The sequence below is a fragment of the Ursus arctos genome, unplaced genomic scaffold (genome assembly GCF_023065955.2).
Source record: "Ursus arctos isolate Adak ecotype North America unplaced genomic scaffold, UrsArc2.0 scaffold_28, whole genome shotgun sequence".
Classification (NCBI taxonomy): Eukaryota; Metazoa; Chordata; class Mammalia; order Carnivora; family Ursidae; genus Ursus; species Ursus arctos.
The window spans coordinates 34737876-34753526 of NW_026622963.1; the positions used below are offsets into that span (position 1 = coordinate 34737876).

Here is a 15651-nt window from a genome sequence, read left to right on the forward strand (position 1 = left end):
TAGGTTCCTTGTATTTAATTTCCTTTGGTTGAAAAGTTACTTAAAGTATACAAACTTGTCAGGAAAAAACGTAAGACCTCCAAAAGTAGATGGGGAAACTCTGAAACTAACTTTAGGTTGGGTGGACCTTTCCTGTGCACATTCTCACACTCGCCCCCCCCCCCTTCTTTGGCATTCTGGGGTCAGTTGGAGCCCTCAAGGTCTTGCCCCCCCCCACTCCCCACTGTGCACGTGCCATGGCAGCAGCCACTCCCCCCTGCTGGTCTCTGTCACGGGAGGGTGGGGGTTGATAAGGACCCTGTATTTTGGTCCCAAGGGTGACATTATTGTTGGACATCATTTCTGGATTTGAGGCCTGGAGTCTACAATGACTGCCTGGCAAGGACAACATTAAACCTCTGGCCAGGCAGGAGCCCACAGCTAAGGAAGCAGACAGATCGGAGTTCCCATCCCAGTGGTACTTCACCGGTTCCTTGGCTATAGAATGGGCAGAATAAAGCTGAAGTTCTGGGACTGGTGGGCATGGGACAAGGTAGGCACTGAGTAAATGGTACCTAGTACATTAGATTCAGCGTGAGACCGGCACCTACAGCATATATTTCCTGAGCCCTCTTCCTTTGAGGCCCCACCACCTACCCGTTTACGCTGAACATGTTGGCGCCAGCTCACAGTCTTTTCCACGGACCTTCCTCCCCTGTTCCCATCACCACCCTGAGAGTCTTTACCAGGCACAGGGATGGTTTCTCCTAGAAGGCTAGGATCACCATTCCTTGAATTCTGACCCCACTTGACGACTTCAACTCATCTGGCCATGGCCTTTGTCCCTGGCTTTCTAGCTTATTACCTCCTGCACACTTGTTCCTCTTCAACCCGATTTGAAAACCACTGAGAACTCTGCTTCCTTCACCTGCCCCTGTTCTCTCAGTTTGTCAGCCTACTTTTTTTTTTTTTTTTTAAGATTTTTATTTATTTATTTATTTGACAGAGATAGAGACAGCCAGGGAGAGAGGGAACACAAGCAGGGGGAGTGGGAGAGGAAGAAGCAGGCTCATAGCGGAGGAGCCTGATGTGGGGCTCGATCCCATAACGCTGGGATCACGCCCTGAGCCGAAGGCAGACGCTTAACCGCTGTGCCACCCAGGCGCCCCTGTCAGCCTACTTCTGACTTCACTTCCTTTCAAAGGACTTCCACTGTGGAAGCACCCACACCAGCCCTTTCTAGTGGCTCCTGCCATCCTGGATAGGATGCCAACCAGGCCACTGCTCCTGGCCAACTCCATGCCACAGGCTTGGTTTCTTCCTTCAAGTCTGGGCAGGTCCCAAACTCAAGCTGAGTGTTCCGTCTCTCATCTGTGAGTACTTGGGGTTACTTCTGAGACTAGAAATCAATCTGATGAGCAGGCGGGGGACAAAATAATATGAAAGAAAGGACTGAACCGTAGTCATACAGCTGAAGAGACGAGAGTCAACGCAAAGCTGGTTGGTGGTGGGAAACCTGGGGCAAGGAGACCTATCAAGGCAGCCTTGGTCACGTCCATTGTGGCACGCTCTGGGAGAACAGGCAGCCTGGGTTCTGGATAGGCAGATGCCCATCTTAATGGCATATCTGTCCCCATTGAGAGGGGACCATCAGGCCTTTTTCGACCATTTTGTAATAACTCATTGAAACCACATGACTGACGACTTTGGAAAGCATGAGGAGACGAGCTTGTTGGTGTCTCTGATAGTGCTCTTTGCCCTGGTACTCCCTCTTCCAACCCGACTTTGCTTCAGAGGGCTTAACCCACCGGGTCCATTATACCCGGGCTTGAGAATCCATACCAGTGGCGCTCCTTTAAGCCAGACAGCATGTGATACTATAAATAGAGCCCAGGACTAAAGGTAGACCTGAAGCTCTTACCCTGGCTCAGCTGGGTAGCTCTGGACAAGTCTCTTCACCTCTGAGTCCCAGGGTCCTCGTCTATAAGATGCAATAGGAAATAATACTGCTTTTCCTGTCTACCATAAATCTTTGTGAGTGAGGAACAGAAGAAAATGACTGTTAAGGAAGTAACCCTGTATCCGACAAATCTTGGCACCTGACAGCTAATTCTCAAGCTCATACCTATCATGGGACTGGGTTGGGGGTTGGGCTGCAAAGCAAGGAGCCTGACGCACCACCAGATTCCTTTTGATGAAAGGGCAGAGAAGCCTTTTTTTTAGTAGGCATAATAAAAGATACTGCTCATATCCCAAAGGAGGGCAGTAGAGATAGAACAAAGAGCAACTATGAGAAATGTCTGGAGTGGGAAGAAGAGGGGAGGGGCGCAAAGCCCAACCTCCAGTGCTGCCCTCTACTCTTGGGTCCTGCTGGAATCTCACTGGGCCTTGGTTGTCCTTTCTGTCTGTCAGGTGAAGGGCTGAGCTCAATGCTCAGATCATCTCCCTCCCTGTTCTGTGAAAACGCCTCACTTGTATGTAGATCCTGGTCGTGCCTTACTATATGTACAATGGGGCCACACCTGTAAGACAGGGCTTGGTACCAGGGGACCCACTCTGATTGCGTTCTCTCATGCTTTAGGAAGTGAATAGAGACGAAGAAGCCATAAACACTATGCTCAGGACTCCAGAGAACCGGACTCTAATTAAACGAATGCTGATTAAATGCGCAGATGTGTCCAATCCCTGCCGACCCCTGGAGCAGTGCATTGAGTGGGCCGCACGCATCTCAGAAGAATATTTTTCTCAGGTGAGATGCAGCCCCTTAAAGAACTTGAGAGAGACAAACACAATAAGATCATTAGAGGTAAGGGGCTTAACACTAGGAAGTAGAGTTCTAAGTGAAATTCTGTCCTTGAAGAGCACTTCTTGTATTATAAGCTTACCGGTAATGAATTTGAGTAGTTTTCTCTTATCTGAAAGCGTATCTGCCTTCTTTCTTGCAGCGTATCTTCACTGGCTATAGAATCCTGGGTTAACAATTTTCTCCTAACAGCATTTTACACTGTTATCTGCCCTTCATATTCTCTCTTGGTAGAAAAAAAATTAGAAAATACAATGGCTAGAAGCTTTGCAAACATATTGACAGCATATACATACATGCCACATCCAAGAGGGTAGGAAGGGCGTAGACACCGTGACGGAGCCACACTGACCTGCAGGACCGCCTGTGGTAGGGAGGGACACTGCGGGCACAGAGAGGGGAGAGGAGCAGCCCCCACATCAGGAAGACCGATTCCCTATAACATTTGGCTTTGAAAAACAGGTTTAATTTCTCAAGTTCTTACAATCAGTGGGGCTTATAAGCTGGAACTTGAAAAATTAGTGGGCTTAGGGGCGCCTGGGTGCCACCACCCCAAAGTGACTCCTGCCTCAGGGAGAGGGGAAGAAAACCACACATAGTAGTCTGGTCTGACCCAACTCAAGCCCAAGACAGACCCACTAACAAGACAGGGACCAAACCCTACCCACGATAGGCAGAAACAGCCCTTTCATAGGACTGGACTGACGGCAAACACAGCACTGCAGGGCACTATGGGACCTCTTCTTAAGGCCACTGCTTGCAAGAGCAGGAGACAGAGGAGCATGTCCCAAATGAAAGAACAGGACAGAATCACAACATGCTTGATGGAGAATTTAAAATAATGGTAATAAAGTTACTAACTGGACTTGAGGAAAGAGTGTTGAGGGTCTCACTGAGGTCTCCCAAAGAGATAGAAACAAAGAACTAACCAGAGATAAAGAACTAAAATTAAAAATACACTAAACAGAGGAAGGAAAAGAACAGATCAGTAACCTGGAGTTCAGAGTAATGGAAAGCAATCAAGCTGAATAGGAGAAAAAGAAAAGACTAGATTGAGGGAACTTAGTGACACCATCAAGCATAATAACATTCCATTATAGGGACCCCGGAAGACAAAGAGAAAGAAAAAGGGGCAGAAAAGTTTCTGAATCTGGGGAAGGAAACAGAAACCGAGATCCAGGAGGCACAGAGAGGCCCCAGCAAAATCAACCGAAGGATGCCCACACCAAGACACATAGTAATAAAAATGGCAAAAAGTAGTGATCTTCAGAGCATTTTTAAAGCAGCAAAAGAAAACAGTGACATAAGAGGGACACCCCATAAGGCTACCAGCTGATTTTTCGGCAGAAACTTTGTAGGCCAGGAGGGTGTGGAATGATACATTCACAATGCTGAAAGGGGGAAAAAAAACCCTGCAACCAACAGTATCTGGCAAGGCTATTATTCAGAATAGGAGAGATAAAGACTTTCCCAGATCCACAAAAGAATTTGTCACCACTAAAGCAGCCCTACAAGAAACATGAAAGGGGATTCTTTGAATGGAAAGGAAAGACCATAAGCAGGAGTAAGAAAAGTATATCTATTAAAAAAAAATCCATCAATGGATTCACAGAATAATAATAAGTATGATAGCATCTACCTATAATGTGGGGAAGAGAGGAGTAAAACTTCAGTGCTTTTAGAAGGGGTTCAAACTTAAGTGACCGTTGACTTAATGTAGACTGCTCTATGTGTAAGGTGTTATACATAACCTGGTGGTAACTGCAAATCAAAAACTGATTATAGGCAAAAAAATAGAAAGGAGTCCAGGTATCTCACCAAAGAAAGCCAATTAATCTTGAGAGAAGAGAGCAAGGGAAGAAAAGAACAGAGAACAACCATAAAACAAGTAACAAAATGGCCATGAATACATACGTATCAATAATTACTTTGTAAATGGATTAAACAATAAGACATAGGGTGATGGATTAGATAAAAAATTAAGATCCATCTGTATGCTGCCTACTACAGACTCATACAGACTGAAAGAAAAGGGATGGAAAAGCATGTATCATACAAATAGGTGTGAAAAGAAAGCCAGGGTAGCAATACTTGTATAAGATGAAATAGATTTTAAAACAAAAGATTGTAACAAGAAACAAAGAAGGATAGTACATAATCATAAAGGGAACAATCCAACAAAGTGTAACAGTTGTAAGTATTTGTGCACCAAACCTGGGAACACATAAAGCAGCTAATAACAAATGCAAAGGACGTAATCAACAGTAATACAATACCAGGGACTTCAACATGCACTTACATCAATGGATAGATGAGACAAAATCAACAAGCAAGCAATGGCTGTGAATGACACATTAGACCAGATGGATCTAACAGATATATCTAGAACATTCCATCCTAAAACAGAATACATATTCTTTTCAAGTGTACATGGAACATTCTCCACAATAGGTTGCATACTAGGCAAAAAAAAAAACGGAGTTATATCATGCATCTTTTTCCGACCCACAAAGCTGTAACACTAGAAATCAACCACAGTAGAAAATCTGGAAAAGAACACAAATACATGGAGGTTAAATAACATGCCACTAAACAATGAATGGATCAACCAAGAAATCAAAGAGGAAATTAAAAGAAAGAAAATACATGGAGAAAAATGAACATGAAAACACAATGGTCCAGAATCTTTAGGATGCACCAAAAGCTGTTCTAGGAGGGAAGTTTATAGCAATACAGGCCTGCCTCAAGAACCAAGAAAAATCTCAATCAACCTTACACCTAAAGGAGCAAGAAAAAGAAAAACCCAAAACCAGCAGAAGGAAGGAAATAAAGATTAGCGCAAAAACAAAATAGAAGCAAACACCAGTAAGACAACCGGCAACTAAATCAGTGCACAGAAATCCGCTGTTTTCCTGTACACTAACAATATAACTGTGGAAAGGAATTAGGGAATCAGTTCCATTTACAATAGCACCAAAAACCATAAGATACGTAGGAATAAACCTAAACAAAGAGGTGAAGGATCTATCCTGTAGAAACTATGGAACGCTTATGAAAGAAATTGAAGAAAACACAAAAAGATGGGAAAACATTCCATGCTCGTAGATCAGAAGAATAAACATTGTTAAAATGTCTGTGCTACCCAGAGCAATCTATACTTTCAATGCCATCCCGATCAAAATACCAATGCCATTTTTCAAACTGCTGGAATAAACCACCCTAAAATTCATGTGGAACCAGAAAAGACCCCAAATGGCCAAGGAAATGTTGAAAAAGAAAAAGCTGGGGACATCACGTTGCCAGATTTCATGCTATATTACAAAGGTGTGATCACCAAGACAGCATGGTATTGGCACAAAAACAGACACACAGATCAATGGAACAGAATAGAGAGTCCAGGGGCGCCTGGGTGGCATAGCGGTTAAGCGCCTGCCTTCGGCTCAGGGCGTGATCCCGGCGTTATGGGATCGAGCCCCACATCAGGCTCCTCCGCTATGAGCCTGCTTCTTCCTCTCCCACTCCCCCTGCTTGTGTTCCCTCTCTAGCTGGCTGTCTCTATCTCTGTCAAATAAATAAATAAAATCTTTAAAAAAAAAAAAAAAAAGAATAGAGAGTCCACATATGGGCCTCAATTCTATGGTCAATTTATCTTTGACAAAGCAGGAAGAAACATCCAATGGAAAAAAGACAGTCTCTTCAATAATTGGTGCTGGGAAAATTGGACAGTTATATACAGAAGAATGAAACTCAACATTCTCTTATACCATACATAGAGATAAACTCTAAATGGGTGAAAGACCTCAACGGAAGACGGCAATGCCTCAAAATCAGAGTGGCTGCTTTTGGCTCAGGTCATGATCCCAGGGTTCTGGAATTGATCTCAGCATCAGGCTCCCTGCTCAGTGGGGAGTCTGCTTCTCCCTCTGTCCCTCCCCCATCCAACTCATTCTCTCTCTCTCAAATAAATAAAAAAATCTTAAAAGAGGACTCAAATTCATAAATAACAACCAATGCTACAGGAATACAAATTGGACAAAAAAAATAGATTCCTAGACACACATAACCTCCCAAAACTGAACCAGGAAAAATAGAAAATTTGAACAGACCTATTACCAGCAACTAAATTGAATTGAATTCCAAACAAAAAGAAGTCCAGGTCCAGATGGCTTCACAGGTGACTTCTGCCAAACATTTCAAGAAGAGTGAATACCTATGCTTCCCGAACTTCCAAAAAAAAATAGAAGAGGAAAGAAAGCAATTCTATGAGGCCAGCATTACCCTGATACCAAACCTAGATAAAGACACTACCAAAAAAAAGAGAGAACTACAGGCCAGTATCTCGATGAACATAGATACAAAAACCCTCAACAAAATATAAGCAAATGAAATCTAATAATATACTAAAAAATTCATTCACCACCATCAAGTTGGATTTATTCCTGGGATGCAAGGATGGTTCAGTATTTGTAAATCAATGTGATATATCACGTCAACAAGATAAAGGATAAACAACCATATGATCATTTCAATAGATGCAGAAAAAGCATTCTACAAAGTACAACGTCCATTCATGATATTAAAAAAAAAAAACCTTTACAAAGTAGGTTTAGAGGGACCAAACCTCAACATAATAAAGGCCATAGATGAAAAGCCCAAAGCTGGGGTGTCTGAGCAGTGCAGTTGGTAAAGTGTCCAACTCTTGGTTTTGGCTTAGGTCATGACCTCAAGGTCGTGAGATCAAGCCCCACATCAGGGCTCCATGCTGAGTGCAAAAATCTGCTTGAGAGTCTCTCTCCCTCTTCCTCTGCCTGTCCCACTTGTGCATGCTCTCTCTCTCAAATAAATCTTAAACAACAACAAAAAAAAAAACAAAAGAAAAACAGAGCTAACTCCATATTCAGTGGTGAAAAACTAAGAGCTTTCCCCTTAAGATTAGAAACAAGACAAGGACGTCCACTCTAATTCAACACAGTACTAAAAGTCCTAGCCACAGCGAACACACAAGAAAAAAAAAAGGCATCCAAATTGGTAAGAAAGAAGTAAAACTTTCACTGTTTGCAGATGACCTGATACTATATATAGAAAACCCTAAAGACTCCACCAAGAGGTGGTTGGGTGGCTCAGGTCATGATGCCAGGGTCCTAGGATCAAGCCCCGCATCGGGCTCCCTGCTCAGCAGGAATCTGCTTCTCCCTCTCCTCCCCACCTGTGCTCTCTTTCACTATCTCTGCTTCTCTGTCTCTCAAATAAGTAAATGAAATCTTTTTTAAAAGACTCCACCAAAAAACTAGACCTGATAAATGAATTCAGTAAGGTCACTGGATACAAAATCAATGTACAGAAATCCATTGCAATTCTGTACACTAATAATGAAGTAGCAGAAAGAGAAATTAAGAAAATCCCATTTACAATTGCACCAAAAATAATACCTAGGAACAAACTTAACCAAGATGAGAAATCTGTATTCTGAAAGCTATGGAACACTGATGAAAGAAATTGAAGATAACACAAACAGAAAAATATTCCATGCTCATGGGCTTAGAGAATATTGTTAAAATGTCCATGCTACCCAAAGCAATCTACAAACTTAATGTAACCCCTATGAAAATACCAACAGCATCTCTCACAGAACTAGAACAAATAAGCCTACATTTGTATGGAACCACAAAATACCCTGAATAGGCCAAAGCAATGTTGAAAAAGAAGAACAAAACTGGGAGATATCACAATCCCAGATTTCAAGATATACTACAAAGCGACAGTAATCAGAACAGTATAGTTCCGGGACAAAAACAGACACATTGATCAATAGAATAGAATAAGAACCCAGAAATAAACCCACAGCTATATGGTCAATTAATCTTCAACAAAGGAGGCAAGAGGGGAGAGGGAAATATGGCGGAGGAGTAGGGGACCCTATTTCAACTGGTCCCCTGAATCGAGCTGGATATCTACCAGACCATCCTGAACACCCATGAAATCAGCCTGAGACATAAGAAGATACATCTGGATCTGTACAAACAGAATATCTCCTGCGCTTGGTCTCGAGGTATGAAGCGGGGAGCCGAGAGTCTGCGTGCAGATACCGGAAGATAAATGGAAGGGGGAAGGGAGCCACCGCACTCGACACCGGGAAGGCAGAAGCCTCCCGCACTGGGGAGTGGCCACACTCACAGACCAGTAGCAGCGGGGAAACCAGACTGAAACCTGGAGCTCAGGAGCACGTGTGTGAATAAAGAGACATATAGATAATAATACGTTAACAGTAGGGGTGCCTGGGTGGCACAGCGGTTAAGCATCTGCCTTTGGCTCAGGGCATGATCCCAGGGTCCTGGGATTGAGCCCCGCTTTGGGCTCCCTCCTCTGCTGGGAGCCTGCTTCTTCCTCTCCCACTCCCCCTGCTTGTGTACCCTCTCTCGCTGGCTGTCTTTCTGTCAAGTAAATAAATAAAATCTTAAAAAAAAACCAAAAACGTTAATAGTAGGGGACCGGGACCTCAACACTCCACTCTCAGCAATAGACAGATCATCTAAGCAGAAAATCAACAAAGAGGGGCGCCTGGGTGGCACAGCGGTTAAAGCGTCTGCCTTCGGCTCAGGGCGTGATCCCGGCGTTATGGGATCGAGCCCCACGTCAGGCTCCTCCGCTATGAGCCTGCTTCTTCCTCTCCCACTCCCCCTGCTTGTGTTCCCTCTCTCGCTGGCTGTCTCTATCTCTGTCGAATAAATAAATAAAATCTTAAAAAAAAAAAATCAACAAAGAAACAAGAGCTTTGAATGACACACTGGAACAGATGGACCTCATAGATATATACGGAACACTCCACCCTAAAACAACAGAACACTCATCCTTTTCAAACGCACATGGAACTTTCTCCAGAGTAGACCATATACTTATAGAGTCAAAAACGGGTCTCAACCGATACCAAAAGATTGAGTTCCAGTTTCAAAGCACTGTGGTCTGAGAATATGCAGGGAATAATCTCAATCACAAGAAAAAATTTGGAAGAAACTCAAACACCTGGAAACTAAGGACCATCCTGCTTAAGAATGTTTGGGTCAACTAGGAAATTAAAGCTTAAGCGATTTATGGAAACCAAGGAGGACAAAAACACATTGGTCCAAAACCTGTGGGACACTGCAAAGGCGGTCTTAAGGGGGCAATACATAGCCATACAAGCCTCACTCAAAAGAATAGAAAAATCTAAAATACAGTTCTTATACTCTCACTTTATACAGCTGGAGATGGAACAAAAGAACAGGCCTAAGCCACACACGAAAAGACAACGGATTAAGAATAGAGCAGAGATGAATGAATTAGAAACCAGAAATACAGTAGAGCAGACCAACAAAACCAGAAGCTGGTTCTTTGAAAGAATTAATAAGATCGATAAGCCACTGGCCAGACTTATTCAATAGATTAGAGAAAGGATCCAAATTAATAAAATTATGAATAAAAGGGGAGAGATCACAACTAACACCAAGGAAATAGAAACAATTATTAGATACTATTATCAACAACTATATGCCAATAAATTAAGCAACCTGGAAGCAATGGATGCCTTCCTGGAAACCTATGAACTACCAAGACTGAAACAGGAAGAAAATGACAATCTAAATAGACTGATACACAGTGAAGAGATTGAAGCAGTGATCAAAAACCTCCCAAAAAAACAAGAGTCAGGGCCTGATGGATTCCCTAGGGAATTCTCCCATCCATTCAAAGAAGAAGCAATACCTATTCTCCTGAAGCTGTTACAAAAAATAGAAACAGAAGGAAAACTACCAAACTCATTCTATGAGGCCAGCATTACCTTGATCCCAAAACTAGGCAAAGACCCCATCAAAAAGGAGAATTATAGACCGATATCCCTGATGAATATGGATGCCAAAATTCTCAACAAGATCCCAGCTAATAGGATCCAACAGTACATTAAAAGGATTATCTATCACGACCAAGTGGGATTCATCCCTGGGATGCAAGGGTGGTTCAACATTCGCAAATGAATCAGTGTGACAGAACACATTGATAAGAGAAGAGACAAGCACCATATGATCCTCTCAATTGATGCAGAAAAAGCATTTGACAGGGGTGCCTGGGTGGCACAGCGGTTAAGCATCTGCCTTTGGCTCAGGGCGTGATCCCAGGGTCCTGGGATTGAGCCCTGCTTCGGGCTCCCTCCTCTGCTGGGAGCCTGCTTCTTCCTCTCCCACTCCCCCTGCTTGTGTTCCCTCTCTCGCTGGCTATCTCTATCTCTGTCAAATAAATAAATAAAATCTTTGAAAAAAAAAAAGCATTTGACAAAATACAGCATCCTTTCTGATTAAAACCCTTCAGAGTGTAGGGATAGAAGGTAACTTCCTCAATTTCATAAAAACCATCTATGAAAAGTCTACAGCGGATATCATTCTCAATGGGGAAAAGCTGAGAGCCTTTCCCTTAAGATCAGGAACACGACAAGGATGCCCACTCTCGCCATTATTGTTCAACATAGTACTAGAAGTCTTAGCAACAGCAGTCAGACAACAAAAAAGAATAAAAGGTATTCAAATTGGCAAAGAAGAATTCAAACTCTCTCTCTTTGCAGATGACATGGTACTTTATGTGGAAAACCCAAAAGATTCCACCCCCAAGTTACTAGAACTCATACAACAATTCAGTAATGTGTCAGGATACAAAATCAATGCTCAGAAATCAGTTGCATTTCTATACATGAACAATGAGACTGAAGAAAGAGAAATTAGGGAATCGATTCCATTTACAATAGCACCAAAACCCATAAGATATCTCGGAATAAACTTAACCAGAGAGGTAAAGGATCTATACTCTAGAAACTACAGAACACTGATGAAAGACATTGAAGAAGACACAAAAAGATGGAAGAACATTCCATGCTCATGGATCGAAAGAATAAACATAGTTAAAATGTCTGTGCTACCCAGAGCAATCTACACTTTTGATGCCATCCCGATCAAATTACCAATGACATTTTTCAAAGTGCTGGAACAAACAACCCTAAAATTCATGTGGAACCAGAAAAGACCCCGAATCTCCAAGGAAATGTTGGGGGGGGGGAAACAAAAACAAAAAAACAAATCTCCAAGGAAATGTTGGGGGGGAAAAAAACAAAAACAAAAAAACAAAGCATGATTTCAAGCTATACTACAGAGCTGTGATCACCAAGATAGCATGGTACTGGCACAGAAACAGACACACAGACCAATGGAACAGAATACAGACTCCAGAAATGGACCCTCAACTCTGGTCAACTCATCTTTGACAAAGCAGGAAAAAACATCCAGTGGAAAAAAAGACAGTCTCTTCAATAAATGGTGCTGGGGAAATTGAACAGCTATATACAGAAGAATGAAACTTGACCACTCTCTCACACCATACACAAAGATAAACTCCAAATGGATGAAAGACCTCGATGTGAGACAGGAATCCATCAAAATCCTAGAGGAGAACATAGGCTGTAACCTCTTAACATCAGCCACAACAACTTTTTTCATGCCATGTCTCCAAAGGCAAGGGAAACAAAAGTAAAAATAAACTTTTGGGACTTCATCAAGATAAAAAGCTTCTGCACAGCAAAGGAAACAGTCAACAAAACAAAGAGGCAGCCCACAGAATGGGAGAATATATTTGCCCATGATATTACAGATAAAAGGCTGGTATCCAAGATCTATGATGAACTTCTCAAACTCAATACCCAAGAAACAAATAATCAAATTTAAAAATGGGCAGAAGATATGAACAGACAATTTTCCAATGAAGACATACGAATGGCTAACAGACACTTGGAAGAATGTTCAACACCATTAGCCATCAGGGAAATTCAAATCAAAACCACACTGAGATACCACCTTATGCCAGTTAGAATGGCAAAAATGGACAAGGCAAGAAACAACAAATGTTGGAGAGGATGTGGAGAAAGGGGATCCCTCTTACACTGTCGGTGGGAATGCAAGTTGGTGCAGCCACTTTGGAAAACAGTGTGGAGGTTCCTCAAAAAGTTAAAAATAGAGCTACCCTGTGACCCAGCAATTGCACTACTGTGTATTTACCCCAAAGATACAGATGTAGTGAAAAGAAGGGTCATATGCACCCCAGTGTTCATAGCAGCAATGTCCACAATAGTCAAACTGTGGAAGGAGCCTAGATGCTCTTCAACAGACGAATGGATAAAGAAGATGTGGTCCATATATACAATGGAATATTACTCAGCCATCAGAAAGAACAATTACCCAACATTTGCATCAACATGGACGGGACTGGAGAAGATTATGCTTAGTGAAATAAGTCAAGCAGAGAAAAACAATTATCATATGGTTTCACTCATTTGTGGAACATAAGGAATAGCAGGGAGATCGTAGGAGAAGGAAAGGAAAAATGAAGAGGGAGGTCAACAGAGGGGGAAATGAACCACAAGAGACTATGGACTCTGGGAAACAAACTCAGGGTTTTGAGGGGAGGGGGGTGGGGGGATGGGCTAGCCTGGTAAAGGGTAAGAATATGCTATGGGAAAAAGACAGTCTCTTCAACAATTGGTGCGGGAAAACAGGACAGCTACATGCAAAAGAATGAAATTGGACCATTTCTTAAACTATGCACAAAAATAAACTCAAAATGGATTAAAGACTGAAATGTGAGAGTTAAAGCCATAAAAATCCTAGAAGAGAGTACAGGCAGTAATTTCTCTGACATCAGTTATAAGTACATTTTTCTACATATGTCTCCTATGAAACAAAAGCAAAATATACTACTGGGACTACATCAAAATTAAAAGCTTCAGCACAGCAAAGGAAACAATAAAAGACAACCTATGGAATGGGAGAAAATATTTGCAAATGACCTCCCATAAAGGGTTAATATCCAAAATATATAAGGAACTTGCACAGCTCAACACCAAAAAAAAAAATAATAATAATCCAATTTTAAAATGGGCAGAAAACGTGAATGAACATTTCTCCAAAGAAGACCTACAGACGACCCACAGACACATGAAAAGAGTCTCAACATGACTCATCATCAGGGAAATGCAAATCAAAACTACAACGAGATATCACCTCACACCTGTCAGAATGGCTAAAATAAAGAACAAGACAACAAGTGTTAGTGAGGATGTGGAGAAAAAGGAAACTCTTGCACTGTTGGTGGGAATGCAAACTGGTATAGCCATTGTGAAAAACAATATGGAGGTTCCTCAAAAAATGAAAAACAGAATTACCACATGACCTAGCAGTTCCACTACGGGGTATTTACCCAAAGAATAGGAAAACACTAATTTGAAAAGATAAATGCAACACAAGTGTGCATCAATAGGTGAATGGATAAAGAAGTAGTGTGTATATAGTGTGTGTGTGTATAATGGAATATTACTCAGCCTTAAAGAATGAAATCTTGCCATTTGCAACCACATGGATGGAGCTAGAGAGTATAATGCTAAGCCAAGTAAGTCAGAGAAAGACAAATACCATATGATTTCACTTATTATGTGAAATTTAAGAAGCAAAACAAAAAAAGACAAACAGATACTTTAATATGGAGAACAAATACGGTTATCAGAGGGCGGTGGGAGGGAGGATAGCTGAAATAAGGTAAAGGGGATTAAGAGTATACTTCTCGTGACGAGCACTGAGTAATGTACAGAATTGTTTAATCACCAGATTGCACCTAAAACAAATATAACACTGTATGTTAATTATACTTGAATTAAAAAAAATTTAAGAAAAAAAAAGAATAAAAGGTATTCAAATCGGCAAAGAAGAATTCAAGCTCTTCCAGAAGACACTGGAACAACATCTTTAATTTGCCATTAGGACAAAACGGTCAACCCAGAATTCTGTATCCAATGAAAATACCCTTCCACAATGAAGGGAAAATAAGCACATTGTCAAATAAGGAAAAGCTAACAGAATTCATCACCAGTAAACCTGCAACAGGAGAAATGCTAAAGGAGGTTCTTTAAGCTGAAAGGAAAGGATGCCAGATACAAACTTGGATCCTCAGGACTGGATGCAAAGCGCCGAAACCCAATGAGATATTACCTCACACCTGGAAGAATGGCCGTTAACAAAAAACTAATAACAAGCGTTGGAATGGACGTTGAGAAAAGGGAAGCCTCGTACACTGCTGCTGAGAATGTAAATTGGTGCAGCCACTAGAAAACACTGTGGAGGTTACTCAAAAAACTAGAAACGCCCTATGGTCCAGCTATTTGACTTTTGAGTATTTATTTGAAGAAAAAGATATACTAAGTTGAAAAGATCTCTGCACCTCCAGGTTCCCTGCAGCGTTATTTACATTGGCCAAGACTTGGAAATAACCTGTGTCCATTCGTGGATGAGTGGATAAAGAAGACGTGGTATCTATATACGATGGTATATTGTTCAACCTTAAAAAAGAATGAAATCTTGCCATCTGTGATAACATGGATGGATCTTGAGGGCATTATGCTAAGTGAAGATAGAGAAAGACAAGTACTATATGATCTCACTTACGTTTGGAATCTTAAAAACAAAGCTCATAGATACAACAGATTACTAGTTGCCAGGGGCGGGGGTGTATGAAATGGATGGAAGGAGTCAAAAGGTATAAGCTTCCAGCTGTAAAATCAACAAGTCATGGGGATATAATGGACAGTACAACTATAGTTAAGACTGTATTGCATATTTGAAAGTTGCTGAGAGAGTAGATCTTTAAAGTTCTTACCACAAGAAAAAATTTCTGTATGTGTGGTGGCGGATATTGACTTACTGTGGTGAGCATTTTGCAGTATAAACAAGTACGGAATCATGTTGTCTATCAGTTATACCTCAATTAAAAAAAGAAACACTTGGGGCACATGAGTGGCTCAGTCAGTTAAG

The 15651-nt window shown here is 41.7% G+C and overlaps 1 protein-coding gene across 2 annotated transcripts in view; it reads left to right on the forward strand.

The window, feature by feature from the left end:
* PDE8A (phosphodiesterase 8A) overlaps positions 1-15651 on the forward strand; it is a 156651-nt gene that overhangs the window by 127903 nt on the left and 13097 nt on the right. For both annotated transcript variants that reach the window (XM_026510535.4, XM_044388429.3), the window contains exon 20: positions 2561-2728. In XM_026510535.4, the coding sequence (XP_026366320.1) occupies positions 2561-2728 (168 nt within the window). The remainder of the gene's footprint in view (positions 1-2560; positions 2729-15651) is intronic.